Below are 27,403 nucleotides of genomic sequence, written 5' to 3'. Positions count from 1 at the left end.
ATATGAAAACCAACTTGGCAATAAACTATTTGTAAAAAAAAAAAAAATGGGGCGCCTGGGTGGCTTAGTCGGTTAAGCATCCGACTTTCACTTAGGTCATGATCTCGCGGTTCGTGGGTTCGAGCCCCGCATCAGGCTCTGTGCTGACTGCCAGCTCAGAGCCTGGAGCCTGCTTCAGATTCTGTGTCTCCCTCTCTCTCTGACCCTCCCCTACTCATGCTGTCTGTCTCTCTCCTAGAAATAAATAAAACATTAAAAAAACAAAACAAAAACCTATTTGTAAAAAAAAAAAAAAAAGAATTCGTGCATCCTTAAAAATAAGATTTCTAGGGCGCCTGGGTGGCTCAACAGGTTGGGCGTCCGGCTTCGGCTCAGGTCATGATCTCATGGTTCATGGGTTCGAGCCCCGCGTCAGGCTCTGTGATGACAGCTCAGAGTCTGGAGCTGCTTCAGATTCTGTGTCTCCCTCTCTCTGACCCTCCCCTGCTCACGCCGTCTCTTTCCCTCTCTCAGAAATAAATAAAACATTTTAAAAAATTACTTATAGGGAGTGATACAGATTGAAAGAAAGAGAGAGAGATTTCTATGAACTCCGGGCGAAAACTCACAACTCGGTTTCTGCTCCACCCCCACCCCGCCCATCATTCCTGTCGGAGAGCGGCTCACGAAGGGAGAGCAGCAGCGAGGTGGTGCCAGGACCTGGACAGCTGTGAAGAAGCCGCACCAAGACCTCGCCTGATCGCGGAGGACACATAGCTGGCAAAGACCATGGGAAACGACGACAGTTTCTAGGGGACACGGACAGCCCACAAAAGGGGCTCGGCCAGGAGCGGCCGCCAGCCACGTGGGCCAGAGAGGCTGCCTGGTCCCAGGCAACAGCAGGTGCACGTCCCTCCCACACCCGCGCTGGCCATGCTGGGCCCCAAGGAATCTCCCCGGGGCACCTCGAGAAGCTGCTGGTAAAGGAAGAAGGAGTTGCTATTAAAACATCCTTTCGCTTGTAATGGGCCATGAAGACACAGATTTCCTCTATCTCAGAAGCTGATCAACCTACAAAAATAATCAAGGCCCCTCTCCAAAGGAAGTAGGGAGGGTAACAATTGATGATTTCTTCTGAACCAGAAGACAGCCCTCAGTTACACTCTACTGACCCATGGCGGGCCGGCGGCCGACAGGAGCGCACGGGATGCCACCGTTTCTGCCCTTTCCTGACATCAGCCGCTAATTCACACAGATCCCTAAAGCAGCCAAGGGCACTGGGCCGTCTGAGAGGTGCACGCGAGCTCAGCCTCCAAAGATAGACAGGGGACAAACAAGAACCATTATTACTTTTTTTCCAAAGAAGTTATAAGTGGTTGAATTTTAAGGAAACAAATACTTTTTCATACAACTTTCAGAACTAGACAGAAAAGGACCCAACAATCATGATGTTTAAACCCAACCCAGTTCCCCAGATAAACGTACAACTTCAGAAACAGAACGAGAGAAAGAAAACCTACCACAGAGCTTTGTCAACAGTCTCATTTGCGAGCTTTCATTTTGGGTATTGCTGCTTTCAAAAAACCTGCTTTTTCTCTCCCACCTGAGGAAGACTAAGCTGCCCGAAGTCAGAAAGCTTCCCCACGCCCTCAAGCCAGTTCCTGCCTCCATCCCAGGCCTTCACGCGAGACGAGAACAAAGGGGCCTCATCACCAGACGCTGGGCAGTGCTCAGCAGCATCCCAGTCACAAGCACACCAAAACCTGAGTGCTTCTACATCACCTGCACCCCCCACTCCCCTCCCCCGTCACCCACAAACGCTGTGGTGGGTGGGTGCGGCCTGCTCTCAGATCTGGCCACGGTGACCGTATCCGGTGCGGACACCTCAACAGGCAATTATCTGTTTGGCCAAGTGCTTGCAGGGGCACAGAAGTGAACTAGAGACAAGTGTCCTGCCTTCAAGAAGCTTCCACCCAAGGAGGAAGGGGCAATAAACAAGCTAACAATTGCTGTGGAGAAAAAAATAATCAGCCAGAAGGGATCCAGGGAGCAGACAGGACGCAATTTCAAATGGGGTGGGGGGGTCAACGTGAGCTTCACTGTGATATTTCAATGAAGAAATCTACAGAAGTTGTAAGGATTCTTTACTAGGCTGTTCTTTGTTTCTGAACCCTGAAACCAAAGTAGATATGAATGCTTAAAGAAGAATATTTCGTCTAGACAGTGAATGGCACTGCATCTATCTGGTTTTATCAGACAAGAACCCAGGGGCCACCCAGAACATCTCTGTCCACACCATCTCTCACATCCCAAAAAGCAGGTCTGATCAGTCTTACTCCAGAATCCTTCCTACCCACACCCACCACTTCTCTCCACACCCACAACCTCGGCGCTAGCCCACTACCAGCATCCTTCACCAGACGAACACCACGAGGTCCCAACTGGCTTATCAACCAGCAGAGTCACAGGCAGTTCTCCTGACGCAGAAAGGATCAGAGTCACATGAAAAGCTCATTTGAACACAGATGCTGGGCCCTGCTCCAGAGCTTAGGACTCCGAGGTCAAGGGCAGGCCCCTGCGAACATGGTGTCTAACAAGTTCCCAGGTGAATGATGGTGCCAGAATGGAGGCCAGGCTCAGGGACCCGCTGGACTAGGTCATGCTGCAGTGACAAGCCCCAAAGCCATCACTTGTTACTTGGCTCAACCCGAGAGGTTCTTTCCTGCTTCACTACACGTTTGTGTCCTTCCATAGTGAGAGTCGGAGAAAGAAAATATGATAAAGCACACATCTCTAAGATCCTCTGGTCAGAAGTGACGGGTCACTTTTCATTGTCCCAAGCAAATCACACGACCACACGGAACTCCATGGTGGGGGGGGGGGGGCGGGGAGGGCAGGACCACTCAGACCTACAGGGCATGCAAAGCAAGGGTGACTGGAAAGTTCCCAGTACAAACGGACAGCAGCCACAGCCTGGCCTCCTGTACCAACTCTTCCCCCTCTACTAACCCTCCCATCACCGACTCCACAGAGGACTCGGACAAAGACACTGTCCAAAGCAAACAGATGCGTGTCTCACACACACGCCTGCCCTTCCTTAAACCCTCCAAGGGCCTCACACTGCTCTCCGGAGGAAAACCCAAATCCCTGCCCACCTCCGACCTGCACAGCTTCGCTCTGCACACGGCTCCCTCACCCTCTGCCCCCCCCACCCCCCGTCCAAGGGTCTAAATACACATAAAGGTTGGGGGAACAGGCATGGCCCCACCTCCCATACTGTCACCAACCTAGGCCAGTCCTGATCCAGACAGCCACGCATTCACTGCCCCGTCTGCACAGAATTGTGAAGCAAATCCCACGTGGTGTATCATTTCATAGGTAAGTAGCTGTATGTGTCTCTAAAAGGTACAAATTCTTTTCTTAAGCAAGCTCCAACTCGGGACCCCGAGATCAAGTCACATGCTCTACCAACTGCACCAGCCAGGCACCCCACAAATTCTTTTCTTAAACATAACAAAAGCATTAAAGCAGCTAAAAACAAATAAACAAATAACTTAATGACACATCTAGTCAGTGTTCCAGTTCCTAAGTGTCTCAGCCATCACGGGTGAGGTTTAGCCAGGTCTCTAACCGGCCTGTCGTGGACACAAATAAACCGTCCACAGTACACTTTGGTTCCTTGTGAAAGAGATCAGGTCACTGGTCTTGTCTGAGTTCTGCTGACGGCAATCCTGTGGTTTTAGCTGAACGTTTCCTTTCCGCCTATATTTCCCATGAATTGGTTGCTGGACAGAGACCCTTGGTCAGGTTAAGGCAAGTACTCGGGAAGGCTATTTCACAGGCTCCCGAAGATGCGGTCCCTGTCCCATCCCCCTCACAGGTCTTCACGGGTCTGTAAACCCCATGGGACGAAAGCCATAGGCTCTGGCTCATCACTGGAACACAGCTGACACTCAACGAGTGAAGAAGTGTTAGAAGGAAGTGCACCCCATAGTGACTAACAAACACATAATGGCCCACCCTCCTGATCCCATACGGACAGGCTTATGTTAAAATGTCCCCCGAGAGGCAGAACAGTAGCTGCCAGAGGACCGAATCGAAGGTCAGGCCTTGCGGGAGCTCTAATCACTCACAGCCTTGTGCCTTCGGGTCATTACTTAATATCTTTGGGATTCAGTCTCCTGCTGTGAGGATTCAATAAGAGGTAAAGAATATTCAATGCTCAAAGCTGCAGAGAAAAGCTCTACACAGATGGCACCATCTTCAAATCTTTTGGGGCAAAGAACACAGAAGCCTCTTATTTCTAATATATATTCTAATTTCAAAACTCAGACATTCACATTTTCACAAAACAAAAAGCTTTAGGAAAAGAGAAGGCTTCAAAGCTGTCCCCACTTGTTAATGGAGTACTTGGCACTGTTCGAAGACCAGGAGACAAGTCAGAAGATCCCCCCGACCCCAAAACAGTCACCACCTAGAGAACAGGGAGGGGAAGGAGCCCATACCACGTGCTGTCACGACAGGGCCCAGCACTCACAAAGACATGACAAACTTGGGAGCAAAAAAGCCAAGAAACAAAGACCCCGTACCTGGTACCACGGGGGCGGCACCAGTGGCAACAGACACGAAGGCTGGGCCGCACAGAAGCAGGCACCAAACAGGACACCTCAGGAGTAAGTGGGGGCACGTGCGAAGACCCACAGGGACAGAGCCGGCGTGTCGCCAGAGCTGCAGCAGCAGGACGGCAAGGTCTCCAAGCAGCCACAGAAGAGCGGCCAACAGAGATGCTGGACAAGCATGCAGGCCACGCGCCGTGCTCAAGCCCCGGGGCCTCCGCTACCAGGAGAACGGCAAAGCACCGCACACGCATGGGTACTTGTGGCTGACAGGTGAGATCAGAGCTTTCTTCTTGGAAGGAACAGAGACAGATCAGAAACTAGGTCTGACTTCCCTCTCGCTAGTACACAGGGAGATAAAAATGGTGCCCCAGCCACCTGGTCTTTCAAATTATGAATACTAGAGTCAACTGGACTAAATCCGTCCCCTGAATTTGAGCCCTATGCTGTGCCCCAGCTCATCAATACCACTTCAGCCCCCTTTCTTGCACCTGTCCACTCTTCCCACCCCTACCTCCTGGGCCTTGGAGGGCCACCACTCTCCAGCACTCCATGAGCTAGAGCCTCCATGTCTTCATGTCCATGAGCCTCCTCTCTGACATCTGTCACCTGCACACCTCCTTTCCAACCTCACAGTAGGCAAGCATGCTCCCAGCACTTCTGAAACCTTACACGCTCCACATCAAAGAACTGAGGACCCACTCATTCAAATAATCACAGAGCGACTGATGGTCACTTGGGTACCATCCTAGGTACTTGGGGGTAGGAGAGTAATGAAAGACAGAAGAGAAAAAGTACCCATCCTTACAGACCTCTCAATGTAGTCAGGTAGACGGACAGATGGATAAAATACACACAGTGTCAAAAGAGAAGTGCCATGGAGGGAAGGCTAAGGCAGATGGGGAGTGTTAGCATCTTTTAAGTCAGCAGTCAGGGAAGGTGCCTGAGAAGAAGTTTGAGCAAAGACCTAAAGGCAGGCAAAGAGCTAGCCCTGTACGTGTTGAGGGCAGAGCATTCCAGGCAGAAGAAACAGCAAGTGCCATGGCCTGAGGCCACATGTGGCTATGGTCCTAGCGACGGGCCAAAGGGCAGTGGGAATGGAGAGTGGGCAAACGTGGGTGAAGCACAAAGTGCTCCCAGCATAATTATGAGGGCCTCTCAAATCAGGGAGGGACCTGGTGGCCTCCTAGGAGTGAGGTCCAAGCAGAGAGCTGAGCGAGAGGTAAGAAAAGCCAACTGTGCCCACATATATATGGGGGGCGGGTGGCAAGCACCAATCACGCAAATGCCCAGGGGAAAAGCGTGGCAGCAAGAGATGGGCTGAAGTTCAAAGAAGTGCAGTGAGAGCTGGGAAGCCAGGGAGACACTGGCCTCGAACCCCGAAGGGCAATGGAGATCCCTGAAAAGTGGGGCCTCACATAATCACGTGTGCACTTTCCACAGTCCAGGAAGGGTGTAGACAACTGACTGAAGGTGGTAAAGCTGGAATCAGAAACACACTTTCTGATCTGCTGGCCTCCAGAATACAGCAGCAGAAACACACAAATCATTAACGGAAACATGAAGACGCTGATGATATATCTTTAACAGCGTAACAAACAACTTACACCATCAACTCTTTCAACGACAACCCAGTCAGCTTAAACACTGAGGTCCCAACTCCTTCCAGGAATAAACCGTGGTCCCCTATACACCTGCTAGGGAACTCTCACTGCTGAGGGCTTTGAGCTAGAGGCCAACACTCAGCTTAACCAAGACTTTGCAACGTCTATGCCTCTATGTTCTGTTGAAACCATTTAAATATTACAGAAATAAATGCTTTGAAAACTCTTATGTGGCCACTTGCTTTTTGGAAGGCAGACTCAAGGACAAAACTACTTTGTGGTCTGTCTTCATTTTTTACCTAGCAATCCAAATTTCATCAAATCAATCAACTCCTTCAGAAGCTATACTGCAACCAATAGACAAATGAGAGATGCAGACAAGTCCCTGGGGTAACCAACTTAAGTTTTTCTCCCCAGAGAGCTTAGTATGAATAACCATTCCTGGAAAAGAAATAAACAAATCATATAGAGGGCGCCTGGGTGGCTCAGTAGATTATTCGTGGGACTCTAAATTTCGACTTAGGTCGTGATCTCACAGTCCTGAGTCTGAGCCCTGCATCTGGCTCAGCATGGAGCCTGCTTGGGATTCTCTCTCTCTCCCTCTCTGCCCCTCCCCCACATGCTCATTCTCAAAATTAAAATCATATAAAGACAGTGTGTAAAGTAAGAGCCTAGCCCTCCTTCCACTCACCTCTTCTTTTGTATTTTGTACACTTTACAGTCTTCTTACCGTGCCCAGGGATACAGAGAGGTGGGTACAGTGGAAACATCACTGCCGGCTTCATCATGGTGGTAGGTACAGGTCTATTATTCATTATACTTATATGCTTGCAACCTTTCAATTTTTATTCAACATCTGAGTTAGCGATGATGAAAAAAGCAAAAGGAAACAGACTGCCTGGCAAAGGTGGTCTTGGCTCCCTGACTGAAGCAGGGTGATCTCAGGCCAGCCCCTTATTTTCCACACTCAGCTTCTTCCAGAGGATCCCTTCCTGCTCCAGCGTGACTTACAGAAAATAGAGGCAAAGAGGCCAGACGTTGACATTAAAATGGGTTGTTTGTTTATCTTAAGTCATGTGCCCATTTATTCAGCATTTACTGAGTTCTTGCCGTGAGCAGGCACCAGCAGAGCGGGGCTGCCCAAGGCCATGAGAGTCCTATCTTCAAGAGCTAAGCCAACAGAGGAAAAAGGTCATCACAGACGGCCGTTAGAAGGCTGGGTTCCCTGCGCTCCAAGGAGGAGGACAGGCAGCACTCCTGGCCTAACAGTCGTCCGTGCAAAGGCCTGGAGTCAGGGCAGGGCGCCACGTATTTGGGGGAAAAAGATGAAGATACACTTACCGGAGTCCAGCAAAAAAGAAGAGCAACGCTCAGGCAACGGAGACGCTTACCCTACACACCGCATGCGTTCTACACATTCTGTCGCCAGGCCAGAACGGCAACAGAAGCGTGTGTCAGAACAGGGGAGCGTAAAGCTTAAATCTTCAGTTCCTGCTGACTAATTAAAGTGTTTGCTCATTTGTCCAGATTAAAAAGGGCAGGACAGGGGCGCCTGGGTGGCTTAGTTGGTTAAGTGTCCAACCTCGGCTCAGGTCATGATCTCACAGTTTGTGAGTTCAAGCCCCGTGTCAGGCTCTGTGCTGACAGCTCAGAGCCTGGAGCTGCTTCAGATTCTGTGTCTCCCTCTCTCTGCCCCACCCCCACTCGTGCTCTGTCTCTGTCTCAAAAATAAATTTTAAAAAAAATGTTTAAAAGTAAATAAAATAAAAAGGGCAGAACAAAGTAAATTTAGATGATAAACTTCAGTATCATCTTAGCGCATCCTCTTATATGGGCTTGGTGACAAAAAGACCCTCTGTCTCATGAAGCACCTTTTATGGGTGTTTTCCATCATCTGCCAGCACTTCTCACTAAATCTCTCCCACCTACTTTATATTCCAGCGACAAACCATAAAAAGGAAGTAACTAATTAGCTGACATTCTGCCTTAGGACTAAACTTTTCAAAGTTGGGACTACTTGTAGGAGGAACGGACATCCAAACAGGTGCAAGGCTACTCCTTAACTGAAGCCACGGAGTCTCTAACTCCTGCAATTCCTCACTGGGCTCCTCACGGTAAAGCAGGTACTTACTGTTTTCAGGGCTCCACATGAATCACCTGCGTAAAAACCCTAAGCCTCACTGCCACACCTGGTGGCCTGTTTATTGTTTCTCTCTGTGCTTCCACAAATTGCAGGTCGGTTTATGTTACATAAAAATAAATTCTCTCTCGTTCTTCAAACTTCAGCTACTTATCTGAAACTCTCACACTAGAAGTTTACAGCTGGAGTCAGAGGCCAGTCTAATCGGCAGCCCTGCAGTTGGGAGGGAGGATTTTGTACTGAAGAGATCAGAGCTCTCCACAAAAGTTTTCACCAACTCACCCCCATGCAGCACGCCCTCTCTTACCAACCAGCAACCCAAAACCGAAGGCTGCCGGGCGTTTGAGAAAATGCAAGAAAAGGAAATGACTCAAAGTAATGGTGCTTAAGGCATGAGTCCTCTTCACTTCCAGTCAGTAGTTTAGATTTGAACTATGGACGGTTGTGCGGTAAGCGCACACAAGGAAAGGGTTGTGCGCACAGGGCTGGTTTCCTTCGTCTTGCTGTTTGCACTTACACTCAGTAATTGTTCTCCTCTCATTTACACAGGTAACAAGGGCATTTAAAACACTTGGAAGAAGAAAAGTTAAGGTCCTAGCTGCGTGAATGGGATGGCTGCTCACTTAACATCCTGACAACCTCATTTAAAATACACAAAACACAATGTAACCTGTGCGCGAGGCCCCTACGTGAGCTCTTCAAGTTGTTCAGCAATCAAGGAAGCTCGGGGTTTAACTCATTTAAAAGTCAAGGCCCTGAAAATCTGAGCGTGGGTTGTCAGCGCCCCAGCCGCGCGCTCACGCCCTAGCACGGCGGCGTGCTCCTCGCAGGCTCCACTCGCTCACACTCGCTCACACTCACGCTCGCACCCCGGGGCCCCCGCTCTGCACAAGCGCACAGCGGCGGAAGGGCAGCTGCGATTCGAAGTTTCCACCTGGATGTCAAACCTGGGGCGGCTCCGGCCCGGGCACAGCGGCGGGAGCGAGGACGGCCGCCGCGGGCCCGCGACCTTTCCACCCAAACTCAACACCAGCATTTTTTAAATGCCGAGATTTTCAACCGCCCTTCTCGCGAGTGGGGCCGCGGCGGCCGTGCGCACGGTCAGCGGCCGGGCTTCCGCGCGCCCCGAGGGCCCCGGGGGCTCCCCGTCCGCGCCGGCGGGGGGGGGGGGGGGGCCGGGGCGGCGCGCGCCGACAGCCCCGGGCGGGGTCCCCGCGCCTCCACCTGCCAAGGCCGGGCCCGGCTCCGGGGCGCCCGCGCTGACCAACGGCCGGCGCCCGCGAGTGTCACCCGCGGACCGTCCGCAGACAAAAAGCGCCTCCCCGCCCGCCCGGCGCGCCCCTCCCACCGCCGGCCCCGGCCCCGGCCCGCGCCTCACAAAGGCCGGCCCGGCCCGCTCGGCGCCGCCGCGAACAAAGGCCGCCCGGCCCGCAGGCCGGCACAGGTGCAGCCGCCGGCGGCCGGGCCCAACATGGCCGCGGCCGCCCTCCGCCCGGCCCCGTTAGCCGCGGCCACCCCCGCCCCGCCGGCCCGCCCGCCGCTCCCGGCCCCTCAGCCCCGGCCCGCGGCCCCCGCGGCCCCCGCGCCCCTCAGCCGCTCGGGCCCGCGGCGGCGGCGGCGGCGGCGGTTGGGCCGGCGGCTCCAGTGACCTGTTGTGCGTCGCATCCTCCGGCGGCGGCGGCTCTCCCGGCGCGGCGGCTCCGGCGGCGGCGGCGGCGGCGGCAGGCCGGGGAGGGGGCCGGGGCCGCGGGGGAGGGAGGGCCGAGGGAGGGGAGGGGGCGGCGGCGGCGGCGGCGGGCGCAGCGCGGCCAGGCCGAGGCTCTCCGCGCGCGGCGCCGACCCCGCCCCCGCGCCTCCCGCCCGCCGCCGCCGCCGCCGGGCCGCCGCCGCCTCGCAGAAGCCGCGGGAAAGTGCGCGCCGCTGATTGGCTGCCGCGCTCGCGGGGCTGCGGCCGGACTTTTCAAATCCGCGCCGGGCGGGGCGCGCGGGCGGGCGGGGACCCGGCGGGGGTAGGGGACAGAGGGAGGCGCGCGGGGCGGGGACCGGGACAGGGTGGGGTGGGGCGCGCGGGGGGCCGGGGCCGCGGGACGCCGCGACCCGCCTCAGAGGAGCGCAGAGCGCGCGCCCCGCTCCCGCTACTCGGCCGGGGCCGCGGGACCCCGCGACCCGCCTCAGAGGAGCGCAGAGCGCGCGCCCCGCTCCCGCTACTCGGCCGGGCGCGCGCCAGGCGGCGGCGAAATCCAAAGCCCGGAGCCGGGAGCCGGGAGCCGGCGGCGGGAGCCAGCGGCCTCCAGGTGACGTCACGGCCGCGCGCCCAATCGCGGCCCGCGAGCTGGCCCCGCGCGATCGCGGCCGCTGCCGGGGGCGCGCGGCGGGGACGTCCGGCGGCCGCGCGCGTCCGGCTCTCGCGACGCGGCCCTCGCCCGCCCGGCTCGCAGGTGGCCACCCACGCTCCTACCGCGGGCAGGAAGACGGCGCCCGCACGCGGAGCGCGGGAGATCGGGCGGAGGCGGAGGTCAAGTTCCCGCTGCCGGTCCGCACACGCCCGCGCTCCCGGAGCCTACGCTGCAGACTCCACATCGATGGCCCCAAACAACGGGCGGGAGCGTGGAAGGCCGGCCGGAGGACGGGCCGGCTCGCACTGTACCTCAGGGCGGGGGTTCCGCCGTCCTCCACCCCCGCCCGGTCTCCCGTCCGACCTGGAACTGGGCGGAGTGGGCGATCTGCGGTCAGAGTCGGGGCTCGGTCACTGGAACTGCTGGGCGACGTGCCATGGCAGAGGGGCAGAGGGGCAGGGCGGCTCGGGAGTGCCAGCCCGCGGTCAGGGCACGGCTTTGAGAAGCACCACTCCGGCTGTGGTAAGGACAGAGGGCTGGTGTGGTGGACACGGAGATGAGCCACTCGGGCGCCATCCAGCAGGGTCGTCTGCTCAGCCTCCAGCCGCCGCCTTCTGCAGTGTTGGCCGCAGCTGCAAAGAGCCGTCTCACCGCGGGTCTCCTCTCGCTGGGCAACGGCGTCCCGTGTGGCTGGGGGCACGGGGGGTGCTAAATCGGTCGTTCCGTTCCGCCCGTGTAGGACGCTGGTAGGAAATTGGACGTTAGACGTTGGCACTTCAGACTCCCCAACTTGACCGGCTACAGGCTGCTTCCCACCAGAGCTGGGACTGACTGGCCCAGGGCAAGCCAGGGCAGGGGGAGACCCTCCCCAGTGTCTCACGTGGGGGAGAGGAATTACGGAATTGCACACACTTTCAGCCGCGAGCCATTCATGAGGTCCTGATGTGTGCTGTGCCCTCACAGGACAGGGCGCTGGGGATGCTGAGCTACCTGAAGAGACCCTTTCCCCGGCGGTCACTGCCAGATTCCACGGAGCTCCTGGAAAGGCATCCCGCTGGGCCGGGGCGCATCCACACTGGCGTTTAACCGCGTTATCCATCTGGCTGTGGGGAGAAGAGGTGTCCTGGTCCTCTGGGGGCCCAGGACCCCTCTGGGATACAGACCTGACAACGGTCTTATAATCTTGGAGTACAAGACAAATACCACCATGTCTCCTTTGATTTCACAGATTTGGAATTAAAGCTCCTCTTCTGAAAAAAAAATTGCATTTAGAATAGTGTGATCAATATGCAAATTTATTCAAAACATGCAAGTGTGTTTAGATTTTCTTGAAGAAAGTGATTTGGGGCTGGCTGGTCTTTTCCCGCCCAGTGCAGGCCGCCCGGGGCCCAGCCTGGATGTCTCATGAAGTCCTGAGCCCTTTCCAGCAAGCCTGGCCAGCAGGACAGCCCCCCCAGCCTGCATGCTTCAGGGGCCTCGCCTGTGGACACCGTATTTCCGATGACTGAGTCTCCCTCAAGGTGAAAAAGAGGCCCTCAGAAGACTAAGGACACCCCCCACGCACAGGGCGACTGTTGGGTGAAGAGGCCTTCAGGTGCGTGTACACCTCTGCCCCCAAAACATGCTCACGTGTGAGGCTATCGCAGGTGGGTGGTCGTCCCTGGGGCAGCTCTTGCAGTGCTTGGAAATTCTGAGAGTCTGGGTAGTTCCCTGCAGGACAGGCTGGAGGAAACATGGAAAACAGGCCCCAGGCATGTGCGTGAGGGCCATGAGAGGCAAAGCCCCAAGCCCCGGGGGTGCCCAGAGGGATCCTGGACACACAGGGATGGCGGCAGCTGGCGCTGAGTCTCCTTGGGACTCCTGTCATTTCTCTGGACAAAAACTCCGTACTCAGAGGCAGGCACTTAACAGATGATGGCGCGCTGCCCTCCATCTCAGCTCCCACCCTCTTAGACTAAGGCCAAGCTGGGCAAGGTCTTTAGGACCCGAGGACTCCAGGCCTGCCTGCTGGCCTCGGGACCTGCCCACAGCAACAGAACAAGGAGTCAAGAGGAGTGGGGCATCCCCTGGCCACGAGGTCTGCAGCTGTGGCCCTTCTGGCTGCCTGCCTTCCACTAACTGCCTACTCCGGGCTTACAGCTCCGGGGGGCACAGTGCAGTCTCCCTTCCTTGCTCTCAGGGCGGCCTTGGCCAAAGCGCTCTCTGCCTCCCTGCTTCTCCTCGTCACAGGTCCTGCGGCTCACGGCCTGACCTCCCCGTAAGAGCTGCTGCCAAACGCAAAACCCAGGCCCCTTAGCCAAAGGAGCCCCATCCCCTGCCAGGGCCAGGGTCCCCGAGGGGCCAGGCTCATTGCTGTTTCCATGGGGATGTGTGCACTCTGACCCCAGCCTTTCTCCATCCCTGGCCAAATAAAGAGGGCTTCCAAGTGGAAACTGGCAGTCTTCAGCCACTCCTCCTCCCGTGGCCCAGGTGGCCCCAGCCTCCAAGGAGGGGGAGCACGACCCAGCCCGGGCAGAGCAGGGATGGGGGCCCTTCCCCACCCCTCCCTCCCACCAGCCCCTCCCCAGCCCTGCCCACTCACTATACTCTCCAGACTGGAAACTTGCCTTTTCCAAGGCCTGGCTCTGCCTGGGCTCCCACCTGGCCCGAGGGCCCCTTCGGTCCGCTGGGACAGCCAGCAGGAGCCAGCAGGCAGCACTGCCGGGCTCCTCAGGGCCCCATTGGCCAACCCTCCATTGCACGGGAGTCCCTGTCAGGCAAGGAAGATCAACATGCAGACTGAAGCCTGGCTGAGGAGCCTCCCGCGCAAGTCCTGGCTAAGAGGCCTGAGCACAAGGCTTCTCCACGCTCTCTGCCCAGCCTCTCTCCTTCCACCTTGGCGCTGACCCCCAAAGCTCCCAGGAGGCCTGTTATCAGAGTCGCAGTGGTCACCTCCAAGAGCAAACCAAAACCCAAGACCAGGGTCCAGTCCTGGAGGCAAACACAGACTCCGGTGCCCCCAAAAGCTGCTTCCTGGAGATTGCACACGAGCTAGCCTAGCACTCCCCCACCCCCCTCAGGGTTTCCACTTCCTAAATCTCCTCTAACCCAGCCTCTCACCAATAGGAGGGAGCCGTCGCCCCCTCCAGTAAACACTCTGCGTTCAACCAGGGCAGTTTTTCTTTTTTTTTTTTTTATGTGTATTTTACTTGAGAGAGAGAGACAGAGACACAGTATGAGCAGGAGAGGGGCAGAGAGAGAGGGAGACAGAATCCAAAGCAGGCTCCAGCCACTGAGCTGTCAGCACAGAGCCTGCCACAGGGCTCGAACCCACAAACCATGAGACTGTGACCTGAGCCGAAATCGGACACTCAACTGAATGAGCCACCCAGGCACCCCTCTATTTTTTTTTTAAGTTTTATTTTTTTTAAAGTTTTATTTTGAGATACAGCACGTGCACAAGTGGGGGAAGGGCAGACAGAGGGAGGGCGAGAACCCCAAGCAGGCTCCCCACTGTCAGCACAGCAAGGGAATTTTTCTAAACCACAAAACTGACCATGTCACCCAACTGTTTAAAATCCTGCTTGACTCCTCACAGCGCCTGGGTGGCTCAGTCAGTTAAGCTCAGGTCAGGGTTGCGTGGTTGGTGAGTTTGACCCCACATCGGGCTCTCTGCTGTCAGTGCAGACCCTGCTTCAGGTCCTCTGTCTCCCTCTCTCTGCCCTCCTCCGCCTTGCATATGCACACTCTCTCAAAAATAAACATTAAAAAAATAAATAAAAGTGGGGCGCCTGGGTAGCTCAGTCAGTTAAGTGTCCAGCTTCGGCTCAGGTCATGATATCACAGTTCATGGGTTTGAGCCCTGCGCCGGACTCTGCTGGCAGCTCAGAGCCTGGAGCGTGTTTCAGCCTCTGTGTCTCCCTCTCTCTCTGCCCCTTCCCTGCTCATGCTGTCTCTCTCTCTCTCAGAAATAAATAAAACATTAAATAGATAAATAGATAAATAAAATTAAAGTCCTGCTATGACTCCTCAGTGTCCCTCACACAAAACCCACTCTTCAGCCAGTGTAGGACTTTCAGAAGTGGGAGGGCTCCGGCTCTGCCTCTCCAGCCCAGCCCTCTCCCCCGAGCCCCTGGTCTGAAGCGGACTCCCTGCTGGATGTCCCCTCTTGGACAGCCACACCCACCCACCGTTGTTGGATGTCAAATTGAACTTCCCCCTGCCGCCATGCCAGAGCTGAGCTGGGATACAAAGCCTTTGACTCCCCCCAGGCCGAGCCGCCCCGGAAGGTGCACGCAGCTCTGTGTTCTCTGCAGGTGGCACTGCCGCCTGGGGCTGGACGGCCAGGCTCCTAGTCCTGGTTGCCCTTGAACAGGGACCTTAGGGCCCCTCTAAAGTGCCACCAAACAACACAAAACTGTTGTCTCACATTTCTGAGGTCCGGAAGCCTGAAGCTGAGGCATATGTAGGGCCCTGCTCCCTCTGAGGCTCGCAGGGAGAATCTTTCCCGGCCTCTTCCCAGCTTCTGGCGATAATGGGCAGTACCTGGTGTCCCTGGGCTTGCTTTGGCGTCGGTCCACTCCCAGGCTGTGTCTTCACACAGCCTCCTCCTTGTGTGTCCACCTGTCCATTTTATCTTCCTTTGTTTTTTAAAAGATTATTTAGAGAGAGTGCTTGCACACAAGCGGGGTAGAGGGAGAGAGAGAATCCTAAGCAGGTTCTGCCTGATGCAGAGCTCGACCTCACAGACAGCAAGATCATGACCTGAGCCGGAACCAAAAGTCAGTTACTTAATGGACTGAGCCACCCAGGCGCCCCTTTTTCCTTTTTCAAGACTTTATTTTGAGTAATCTGTATACCCAAAGTGGGGCTCCAACTCATAACCCCAACCAAGAGGGCATGCTCCACCAACTGAGCCCGCCAGGTGCCCCTGTTTTCTCTTAGGGACGCCAGTCATTGGATTAGGGCCCACCGAAGAACTTCATCCGAATTTGATTACATCTGCAAAGACCCTGTTTCCAAATAAGGTCGCCTTCACAGGCAGGAAGGTTAGGACTTGGACATAGCTTTGCGCGGACACCGATCAACCCACATCTCTCTCACGAGCTGTACGACCTTGGGCATGAGGCTTCCGCGTGCACCGCGGGCAGTGGCGCCCGTGGGGAGCGGCTGGCAGGAAGCGATGGCTGCGTGGGGTCAGAGCCCGCCCCCCGGAGGGCACACGCTCGCGTTTGCCCGGCCGCCTTCCCTCGGGGAGGCGCGGGGCACGCCCGGCCCGGGCGGGGGGCGCCGAGCCGGGGCTGGGCGCAGCGGGGCAGGCAGGCTCGCGCGACCCGACCGGGCCGGGGGCGCGGCGGCCGCCGGCGGCGGGGGAGGTTAGGGACCCGCCGCAGCCGGGGACTCGGGGCGGCCTCCCCGCTGGCCCCGCCCCACGAGCCTCGCCGCCACCCATTGGCCGCGCTCCTCGAGGCCCCGCCCGCCGCTCTGGCCCCGCCCCCCAGGCCGCCTGGCCGCGGGCGCGCCGGGTCTCGCAGCCCCGCGGAGGGAGGAAGCGGTGCGGCGCGGAGGTGCGCGGGGGGGACGACCCGGGCCGTGCACGGCCCCCCCCCCGCGGCCCCTGCCCCCCGCCTCCGCGGGGGCGCCCCGGCCGGGGCCGTCCGCTCACGCGGGCTTCGGCCAAGGAGCCAGCGGTCTGCGCTAAAGCAGCGCTTCTCTCTCGGGTTAGCAAGAGTGCGGGAGTTCGAACCGGAGACGACGGCGAGGAGGAAGTTCGCCCCGGGGCCGGGCTCGGGGAGCGCCTCGGGCCGCTGCTGCGCGCGAGGGACCGGCCGCGGCGGGAACGGCTGGGGCCGAGGAGAGGCGGCCGCGGCCTGGGCTGCGTGGAGGGTGAGGCCCCCGGACTTGCCAGAGAACGACCGTCGTCGTCGGAGCTCTGGGCCCGCTGGCGCGGACACCTCGTCCAAGCCCACAGCCGCGCCGGGCCTGGGGCTGAGACGCCGGGACCACGCCCTGGAAACGTCTCTTCTTTATCATGTATCATGTTTCCCCAAAACTTAATGGTTCGAAACAACGGCAAGCCTTGATCCTCATGTGCAGTTTCTTTGGTCGGGAATTGGGGTGGGTGAGCTGCAGACGCGCCGCCGAGATGGCTACTCAGGTGGTGCTGGGCAGTGCCCGGCGCTTCAGTCCCTCCCCGCGGGCGCTTCTCCGCAGCTGCTTCACGCCTCCCGACACAGGGCTGACCCCCGCCCCCAGCGGGAATCCGCAAGCACACGCTGCCGGTGCTTAGCGATCTGGCCTTGGAAAGCACACACTGTCAGCGTCAAAACAGATCACAGCGTCTAGAGACTATACCACATCATCCACAACAACCAAGGAATCAATAAAGCCACTCAAAGAAAACGGGAGATGTGGCGCAGTCAACAGAAGTCAACCCTGAGCCCCGTTTCAGGTTTGACAGAGAAAAACTTTAAGGCAGTTGTTTGAAGATATTCAATAATTACAGGGAAATATGATCTAATGAATGAAGAGAAATCTCAATAGAAAAATGGAAGTTGTTAAAAAGTACCAAATGAAAATCCTAGAAATGAACACACACACACAGAAAATCACCAGATGAGCTTCACAGCAGACCAAAGCTGACAGAAGAGTGAATTTAAAGACAGACCAATGGTAGTTATCCATTCTGAAGAACAGGAAGGAAAATGATGAAGACATAAGCAAGCTGTCTCAGGCACCTGCTGGGCAATATGTGCGTTAGAACCTGAGAGGGAGATGGGGCGCCTGGGGGCTCAGGCAGTTAAGCGTCCAACTTTGGCTCAGGTCATGATCTCACAGTTCTTGAGTTAAAGTCCCCCATCAGGTTCTGTGCTGATGGCTTGGAGCCTGGAGCTGCTTCAGATTCTGTCTCTCCCTCTCTCTCTGCCCCTCACCACTCATGCTCTCTCTCACTCAATCTCTCTCTTAAAAAATCAATAAACATAAAAAAAAAAACACTCCTTCATTAAAAAGAAGAACCTGAGAAGGAGAGAAAGGTAGGAAGGAAAGAAAAAAATAGTTGTCAAAATAATGGCAAAAATGGGGCACCTGGGTGGCTCAGACAGCTGAGCGTCCGACTTTGACTCAAGTCATGACCTCACAGCTTGTGGGTTTGAGCCCCGCATCAGGCTCTGTGCTGACAGCTCAGAGCCTGGAGCCTGCTTCACTTCTGTGAAACCTTCTCTGTCTGCCTCTCCTCTGCTCATACTTTGTCTCTCTCTCAACAATAAACAATAAAAATCTAAAAAAAAATAATGGCAAAAATTTGGCAAAGTAGACAAAAACCTTGACTTACATATCCAAGAAGCTCAGCAAACCCCAGGCAGGACTCAGTCCTGCTGGGATGCAAAGCACACGTAGGCACTTCCTGGTCAAATGGGAAAGGCGGGCAGCGTGGAGACAGTCGGGGGCCCTAAATCTGCAATCCAAGTATCCCATGCTGTAAACCTTCCCATAAAGGAAAGAGCTAGGTGAATACAGTGACTTGCCGGGGGCCCAGGCAGGTGACTCGTTGGCTGCAGGGTGACTGTGCCTCAGTTAGGGGTGGTTGGTGGTCCAGGGAGCAGCTGACCAGTGAGAGAGAGGGAAGAGGAGAGGGTCCAGGGGCACCTGGCTGGCTCAGTCGGTTGAGTGTCTGACTTCGGCTCAGGTCATGATCTCGCGGTTCGTGGGTTCGAGTCCCGCATCAGGCTCTGTGCTGACAGCTCAGAGCCTGGATGGAGTCTGTTTCGGATTCTGTGTCTCCTTCTCTCTCTGACCCTCCCCTGCTCACGCTGTCTCTCTCAGAAATAAAAAACATTAATAAAAAAAGAAAGAAAGAGGGGTGCCTGGGTGGCTTAGTCGGTTAAGCATCCGACTTTCACTTAGGTCATGATCTCGCGGTTCGTGGGTTCGAGCCCCGCGTCGGGCTCTGTGCTGACTGCCAGCTCAGAGCCTGGAGCCTGTTTCAGTCTGTGACTCCCTCTCTCTCTCTCTGACCTTCCCCTGCTCACGCTCTCTCTCTCTCTCTCCTAGAAATAAAACATTAAAAAAAAAAAGAAAGGAAGAAAGGAAGAAAGGAAGGAAGGAAGGAAGGAAGGAAGGAAGGAAGGAAGGAAGGAAGGAAGGAAGAAAGGAAGGAAGAAAGGAAGGAAGGAAGGAAGAAAGGAAGGAAGAAAGGAAGGAAGAAAGGAAGGAAGAAAGGAAGGAAGAAAGAAAGGAAGAAAGAAAGGAAGAAAGAAAGAGTCCAGAAACAGACTACCATGGTAGAACTTTGATATATGACTACTCCATGAGGCGGCCTGGGAAAGTACTGTGTAATCTAGAAGTGAAGAATGAACTTGGGCTGTATCTCCCACTACATGCAGAAATCCCTGGAAACTCAAGATGGGTCAAGGAAAAATAAAAGAAAATCTTTAAGGGGCACATGTGTGGCTCAGTCAGTTAAGTGGCTAACTTCAGCTCACGTCACAAACTCACAGGTCTTGAGTTCGAGCCCCGCATTGAGCTCTGCACTGACAGTGCAGAGCCAGCTTGGGATTCTTTCCCTCTGCCTCTCTCTCTCTCTCAAAATAAATTTTTTCTAAAAATGTTTAATGCTTTATTTATTTTTGAGAGATAGACACAGCTTGAGCAGGGGAGGGTCAGAGAGAGAGGGAGAGACAGAATCTGAAGTAGGCTCCAGGCTCTGAGCTGTCAGCACAGAGCCCGACGTGGGGCTCAAACCCACGAACTGTGAGATCATGACCTGAGCCGAAGTCGGATGCTTAACCAACTGAACCACCTAGGCACCCTTCAAAATAAATTTTTTAATGTTTATTTTTGAGAGAGAGAGAGAGAGAGAAACAGAGTGCGTATGGGAGTGGGGCAGAGCGTAAGAGAGGGAAACACAGAGTCCAAAGCAGGCTCCAGGCTCCGAGCTGTCAGCACAGAGCCTGATGCAGGGCTCCAACTCACAAACCGTGAGATCATGACGTAAGCTGAAGTCAGATGCTTAACCGAGCCACCCAGGCGCCCCTCTCTCTCAAAATAAATAAATAAACTTAAAAAAAAAAAGAAAATCTTTAAATCTTTAATAGAAGATGTAAGTAAATACCCTTCTAAAGAAGGGTAAGATTAGATTCTCAGGGAAGGTCAGGGAAGATTTCTCCGAAAGAGAAGGGGAAAAAAACATTAAGTCTCAAAGGAAAGACTGATGAATTTGTACTAAAACTAAGAACCTTGGTTCATCAAAGGACATCAAAAATAACCAGACAGGGAGAACCTGGGTGGCTCAGTCAGTTAAGCGCCCAACTTCAGCTCAGATCATGATCTCACGGTTTTGTGGATTCAGACCCCATATTGGGGTCTCTGCAGCCAGCACAGAGCCCGCTTGGGAGCCTCTCCCCCCACCGTCTCTATGCCCCTCTCCTGCTCTCTCACACTGAAAAATAAATAAATATATTTTTTACAAAACCCAAAAACACCCAAACGGGCTTGAAGAAGAAGAAGCTGGAGGTGTGAGGGCACCGTATACCGAGACAGGTTATAAAGCTAGAGTAACTAAAACCACTTGGTATTGGCTCAAGTGTAACAAGAAGAACACGCAACAGAATAGGGTCCCAAGAGGCTCCCTGATTGACAATAGAAGCGCCAGTGACCCGGCAAGGGTGTGTTAGTTGTCCTGCGTCTGTAACAAATCCTCCCAGGCTGAGTGGCTTCACGCGACACAAACCGACGTCTCCAAGGTCCGTGGGTCAGAGATCTGATGCAGGTCTTGTGGGGCTAAAGTCCACGTGGCAACAGGGCCGCATTCCTTCCTGGAGGCTCCGGGAGAGGACCCGTTTCTCACCCTTGCCAGCCTGCGAAGGCTGCTCGCGTTCCCTGGCTCGAGGCCCTTCCTTCACCTTCGAAGCCAGCAAAGGCTGCGTCATCCTGACCTCTTCCTCTGTAGACAAATCTCCCTCTGCCCTTCACCTCTGCCTCGCTCCTCCATTTCTAAGGATGCTTATGATGATACTGGCCCGGCTGCCTCATCCGGAATAATATCCCATCTCCAGATCCTTAATGCAATTACCGCTGCAAAATCCCCCTTTCCATGTAAAGCAACATAATAATAAATTCTGGGATTATGATGGGATCCAGATGTCTTTGGGGACCATGATTCTGCCTACTGAATAAATGGTGCCGGATCTATTTTGTACCCATAGGGAAAAATAATCCTGACGCCTGCTTTATGATATACAGAACACCAATTTTAAATCATCATAAGCCTAAATGTGAAATATATAAAAATTTAGTTTGTAGAATAAAACATAAAAGAATGTCCTCACGACCTTGGGGTGGCAACTTTTTCTTCAAGTCACTAAAAAAGAGATTAAATCGTTAAAATCAAGAATGATTCATCAAGGACACCATCAAGAGTTGAGGGGCACCTGGGTGGCTCAGTTGGTTAAGTGTCCAACTTCAGCTCGGGTCATGATCTCGGTTTGTGGGTTCGAGCCCCGCGTCGGGCCCTGTGCTGACAGCTCAGAGCCTGAAGCCTGTTTCAGATTCTGTGTCTCCCTCTCTCTCTGCCCCTCCCCTGCTCATGCTTTGTCTCAAAAATAAATAAATAAATAAATAAGAGTTGAAAAGGTAGTCTACTGAAGCAAGAAAATGCTTGCAATACATACACCTAGGACTCGTATCCAGAATATATCAAGAACTCTTACAAATCAATAAGAAAAAGGCAAGCGACTGAATGGAGAAACGGACAAATGCTTCACAAAATAGCAAGTCCAATGGTCAAGAGTAAAGGAGAAGACGCCTCAAAATTCTTAGTCACGCAAAGGAATGCAAAATGAAACCACCATGTGCCTCCGGAATAATTATAATCACAGTTGCGACAAAACTGAGGGTCTGTGGGGACATGGAGCGCCCGCATCCCTCCCGCTCTGCTGGGGGGGGGGGCGTAGGCGGGGAGAACCAGTTAGGAAACCACTTGTCAGTACCTACGAACCGTGAAGTTAAGCACATCCCTGGCCAGCAATTCTCCTATCAGAGCTGAATGTGCGTGCAAAACAGGCACATGTGGGAACATTAATGGCAACGTTGTTCATAACAGCCGAAAGGAGAGGGCCCACCAACCCTCAGAGCAGTGAGGAATAAGCCCGTGAGGGGATACTGTGTATCCCATTGAAAGATTCCCTATTTTATATACCAATGAAAAATAACAAATGGTACTCACAACAGTGCTGATGAATTTGACATAGTGTCAAATGAAAGTAGCCAGATTTAAAAAGCACACACCACAGTTGACTCTTGAACAAGGGTGCCAACCTCTCCACTCCTTGTGCTGGAAAATCCACGTGTAACTTTTGACTCCCCCCAAACTTAATTACTGGAGCACCTGGGTGGATCAGTCGGTTAAGCGTCTGACTTCAGCTCAGGTCATGATCTCACGGTCCGTGGGCTCGAGCCCCACGTCGGGCTCTGTGCTGACAGCTCAGAACCTGGAGCTGCTTCAGATTCTGTGTCTCCCTCTCTCTCTCTCTCTGCCCCTCCCCTGCTCGCTCTCTGTCTCTGTCTCTCTCAAAATAAAATACATAAAAAAATTTAAAAAAAAACAAAAAACATAACTATTAATAGTCTGCTGTTGACCAGAAGCCTTACCAATAACAAAAACAGACGATTAAGGGAAATTCTAGGGTCGCCTGGGTGGCTCGGTTGCTTGAGTGTCCGACTACTGATTTTGGCTCAGGTCATGATTTTGCAGTTTCATGAGTTCAGCCCTGCATCGGGTTCTGTGCAGGCAGCGCAGAGCCTGCTTGGGATTCTGTCTCCCCTGCTCTCCCTGCCTCTCTCCCAACTCGTGCGCTCGCTCTCTCTCTCTCTCTCTCTCATTTTCTTAAGTTTATTAATTTGAAAGAGACAGCGCCCAAGCACAGGAGGGACAGAGAGAGAAAGGGAAAGAGAGAATCCCAAGCAGGCTCCGCACTGTCATGAGGAGGAGGAACCCAACACGGAGCTCAAACTCATGAACCTTGAGATCATGATCTGAGCCGAAACCAAGAGTCAGTTGCTTAACAGACAGAGCCACCCAGGTGCCCCACTCTAAAATAAATTAAAAACAAACAAATGAACAAACAAAAACAACACAGACCAAGGTGGTTTTGAGGCAGAAGTCAGAGTGGAAGGTGGGCTCTGAGAAGGGGGGATGCCAGAGGGGGCATGAGAGGCTTCTAGAGTGCTGGCAGCCTTCTGCCTTGATGAGAGAGGGGGCTGCATGAGTGTGTGCCTAATGGGGAAGTGCTTCAGACTGTTTGCCTAGGACTTGACCACTTTACGTACATAGGTACGTACCCTTTACGTATGAGTAAAATTTAAAGTTTAAGGTTAAAACCTTTAATTTTATTATTTTTTAATTTAAAAAATTTTAACATTTATTATTGAGAAACAGAGAGAGCAGAGCATGAGCACGGGAGGGGCAGAGAGAAGGAGACACACAGAATCTGAAGCAGGCTTCAGGCTCTGAGCTGTCAGCACAGAGCCTGATGGGGGGCCTGAACCCACAAGTGGTAAGATCATGACCTGAGCCAGTTGGATGCTCAACCAACTGAGCCACCCAGGTGCCCCTATTTTTTAATGTTTATTTATTTTTGAGAGAGAAAGAGAGAGCGAGAGAGAGAGCGAGAGCGCGTGAGCTGGGGGGAGGGGCAGAGAGAGAGAGAGAGGGAGACAGAATCCTAAGCAGGCTCCAGGTTCCGAGCTATCAGCACAGACCCTGAGATCATGACCTGAGCCAAAGTTAGAAGCCCAACCAAACGAGCCATGTAGGTGCCCCTAAAACCTTTAATTTTAAAAGTTTACAAAAATACACATTTGCAGTCACATTGACTCAGCAATCTAGCTTTTAGAGAGTTTTCCTTGAATCCATTATGATTAAATTCACACTTACATGCAGAAATCCCTTCAAATAACAGTGACTGAGAAAAGGTGAATGTTTTCTCACTATTAGGCAAACAAGTCCAAGGTCGACAGTCCAGAGTCCTTTCTTTCCATTCCATTGCCCACAGTGCTTGGGGGACAGAAGGAAGCAGAAGGGTCAAGGCGGGCTGGCAGATGGGAGTGTTTTCCAGGAAAACCAGCGCTGTTACGAAGAGACAGGGAGAGACTGGGCGGTGCTGTGGGCTTGGTCTCAGCCCCATAGACACCACTGTTGTGTACTCAAGGCCCAGATGACTGTCTCTTCCACACCAAAGCCCGGGCCACCGCCTCGGTCATGCAAGTTGTTCCGACAGGTGAGGGGGGGATGGAGGCCAGTGCTCGCCCTTCTACTGCAAGCGCCTGCTGAGGCTGCTTCCAGTGGGGGGAAGGCATGCCTTTCCCCATAGCGCCCAAAGGTGCCCTGGCTCTTCTACGCCCAGGACCTTGCCTTCCAGCCTCACTTGAGGCTCTTCTCCTGGGCTCACATCCTAGCCCTTGCCGTGGCTGGTAACTGCAGGCCATCCACCACCCTGGTTTAAATTTCCCAGTCAAGCCTTATGGTCACTCTTTTGCACACATCTTTACTCCAGTATCCCTCTCGTCCTTTGTCACACTCCCGGGCAAAACTCCAACACTGTCAAATCCAATTTTGCCTGCTCTGAGCCTGATTGTGGGCAGTACAGCACATCGCCGGGTCTTCCTCTGACCCTAACCTGCCTCCCTGACCAGATGTCTAACAGGATCCCCCCACCACACATCCCTACCCTGCCTCGATGTCTAACATGACCACACACACCACTAACCTGACTCCTGGCCTCATCCCTACCTAGATTCTCTAACCCCCCTGGCTGGGACACCTGTGCTGCCTGAATATTCCACCCCGTTTCTCTAAACTCTTGTCACTTGTGTTAACACGGAGCGACTGTGGAAAGTTAGGTTCAACCAGTGGGGAGCACAGGGAAAAGAAAAAGGGCTGTAAAAAAAGAAGGGAGAAAAAGCAAAAAGAGTCCACGATATAAAAACAGATCTGCTGCGCCAGGATTCCGCACACTTGGACTGCTGCATGCAGGGCAGGGGAGGAAGGCAGCCGCTCATGCAGGACAAGCTGGCAGGATGCCAAACTTCTTTTTAAAAAAAATTATTATTTTGTTAAATAAGCTCTATGCCCGACATGGGGCCTGGACTCACAATCCTGAGATCAGGAGGCACAGGTTCCCCACTACTTGCTGCTTTATATTTATGTTTATAAACCTTTTATAATAAGCACACGCTCTTTAGCTAATTAGAAAACCCAAAGTTTAAAGTTACTGTTAAAAAAATGAATTTCTCTAGGCGCACCGGGGTGGCTCAGTTGGTTGAGCATCTGATTCTTGGTTTTGGCTCAGGTCATGATCTCTTGGTTTCGCGGATTCAAACCCTGCCTTGGGCTCTGTGCTGACAGTACGGAGCCTGCTTAGGATTCTTTCTCCCTTTTTCTCTGCCCTGCCCTGCTCATGCTGTCCCTCTCTCAAAAATAAACAAATAAACTTAAAAAAATTAAATTTATCTAAAACTTTACCCTGGCAGTAGAGCTGCAGAAAACATCACAGATGGTGTTCGGAAGCACCCCTCCCCCACCCCTCAGCGTGCCCTCTGTGGACACCCTATTTTTGGCTTCTCCTCTCATGCAACCTGCTGGGCCAGAGGTGAAACATCCTAAGCGAAGTGAACACTGTTGCCTCATTTCCTCAGACCAGCCCGTCAGCCCCTCGGGCAGAACAGAGCCAGGGAGCCCCGCCCCCCACTGCCCTTCGAAGTCCTGTGGCCTCCCCCCCTCTGTGGCGCTTCCCTCCCTGCTCTTCAGAGCTTCTAAACTGCGCCTTCGAGAACAGAGGGCCAATGTCAGCTACCAGTACTAGCGCAAGTCAGCTCCTGCGCCTTGGGCGTTGAAAGGCCAGTCCTGTCTGATCCGGAGCACGTATTTGTCCCCACTCAGACCTGACCTTGGGTAGGGGGACAAAGATTGTCCTTCCTTTTTTTTTTATTTTTTAAAATGTTTTACTTATTTCTGAGAGAGAGAAAGAAAGAGCGTGAGCAGGGGAGGGTCAGAGAAAGAGGGAGTCACAGAATCCGAAGCAGCTCCAGGCTCTGAGCCGTCAGCACAGAGCCCGACGCGGGGCTCGAACCCACGGACCGTGAGGTCATGACCTGAGCCGAAGTCGGATGCTCAACCGACTGAGTCACCCGGGCGCCCCAAAGATTGTCCTTCCTTATCGCACCACTGCCTCCTGGGGGACGTGTAGAAAAGAAGCCCGGCTCTACGGTTGTTTGGCCTTGAAGGCCTCGGCTCCAGGCATCCACGTGCTAGGACGAACTCTGCATTGAAGCCTCACTGCCCAGCCCCAGGCAGGCACGGTGCCCTCTCCCCAGTGCCCTGCACTACCTAGCTCCGTGTTCTCCCACCTGCGACGGGCACTGCAGCCCCACCCCAGTCCAGCCTGGCAGTTCTGGTGCAGGAAAACCACCGCAGGCGGGCCGTCTCTTCCCGGCGGTGAGGGCTGAGCGCTGGGGGAGCCTTCTGGGGAGAACGCCGGTCAGCCAAACTCAGTGTCTTCACATTGGGGGGCCTGCTAAGGCCGGCAGGTCCTCATTCGCGCACCGCAGCGAACAGACTTGCCGGAAGTGTGCACTGCAGAACCTCCACCAAACAGCACCCTGGGGCAGCATTAGCGAACAGGAGCCGGACAGAAGGGACCAGAAGGAGGGAAAACACCTTCCAAGCAAAGGGCCAGAGTGGAGCATAGCATGGGGGGGGGGGAGGGGGGGCAGTGTGGCGCGTCCCGAGAAAGGGCTTGGTGCCACCGGGTTGAAGTGCAGGCTGGCGGGAGTGGCCTTCTGGGGAAGACCGCGTCTACTGGGCCCCAGAGGCTGGCCACCCCATTTTGCCCAGGCCGCCCTTCCTGCGTCACCTCACCCATCCCCGCACGACCGTCGCAAAGAGGACCCCGTCTTAGGAAAGGCGACTGTGGGGTTTAAAGATCCTGTACCGAGACACTTCTGGGGGCGGGCGTTCCGCGAGGTGGGGGCGCTGCCCTGGACCGGAACCGAGCCCGACCAGGGTCTCTGCCACACAAGCCGGGCTGTCGGCGCCCCACCCTCGCCCCGCAAGCGTCCCCGCAGCCGTGCGTCGCGCCGCCGCCGCTCGGACGCGGAAGGGACCATCACGCGTGCGCAGCGGCCACGGCCGGCCGCGCGCCGGCTGCGCGCCGAGACCCAGAATGCCGTGCGCCCTCGGGGGCCGGCCGTCGCGGGGCATGCCGGGACTCGTAGTCCGCGGCGCCGCGGGCCCGCCCCGTACCAGGCGGGCGGCGGGCGCCCGAGGGGCCCAATGGGAGCGGCGGCCCGGCCGCCCCGCCCCGCGCCGCCGGACGCTGTGCCGGGACATGGCTGCCGCCGGTGCCGGCTCCTTGAGCTGAGCGTCGGCCGCCGAGAGCCAACCGCTGCCCTGAGGCGTCCGCGCGGGCGGGCCGAGGCGCCGGCGGGCCGGCGAGCAGCCGCGGCCGCTGCGGAGGACGAGGAGGCCACAGGAGGAGGCCAGAGCGGCCGCCGCGGCCCGGCACATGGCGTCCATCTTACTGAGGAGCTGCCGCGGCCGGGGGCCCACCCGCCTGCCGCCGCCCCGCGCCGCCGCCCCGAGGGGTAAGCAGGCGGCGCGCCGCCGACGGCGCGGGGCCGGGTGGGAGCTGGGGGCCGCCGCCGCCGGCGGGGTGCCCGGGGCTGGGCCCGAGCCCAGGAGCCGGGGCCGGG

The 27,403-nt window shown here is 55.1% G+C and overlaps 2 protein-coding genes across 3 annotated transcripts in view; one reads left to right on the top strand and one right to left on the bottom strand.

The window, feature by feature from the left end:
• NSD2 (nuclear receptor binding SET domain protein 2) overlaps nt 1-10,075 on the bottom strand; it is an 88,028-nt gene extending 77,953 nt beyond the window's left edge. For both annotated transcript variants that reach the window (XM_039232045.1, XM_039232046.1), the window contains exon 1: nt 9,989-10,075. The gene's annotated coding sequence lies outside the window, so the exon portion shown is untranslated. The remainder of the gene's footprint in view (nt 1-9,988) is intronic.
• Nucleotides 10,076-27,027: 16,952 nt separating this feature from the next.
• The window catches only part of LETM1 (leucine zipper and EF-hand containing transmembrane protein 1), a 39,061-nt gene continuing 38,685 nt past the window's right edge, over nt 27,028-27,403 (top strand). Inside the window, exon 1 of the mRNA XM_039232112.1 lies at nt 27,028-27,295. Coding sequence (XP_039088043.1) covers nt 27,217-27,295 — 79 coding nt within the window. The 5' untranslated portion in view covers nt 27,028-27,216. The remainder of the gene's footprint in view (nt 27,296-27,403) is intronic.

Source organism: Hyaena hyaena, unplaced genomic scaffold, assembly GCF_003009895.1.
Source record: "Hyaena hyaena isolate Hyena2069 unplaced genomic scaffold, ASM300989v1 scaffold_63, whole genome shotgun sequence".
NCBI lineage: Eukaryota > Metazoa > Chordata > Mammalia > Carnivora > Hyaenidae > Hyaena > Hyaena hyaena.
This window is presented reverse-complemented; position numbering and strand designations above follow the sequence as displayed.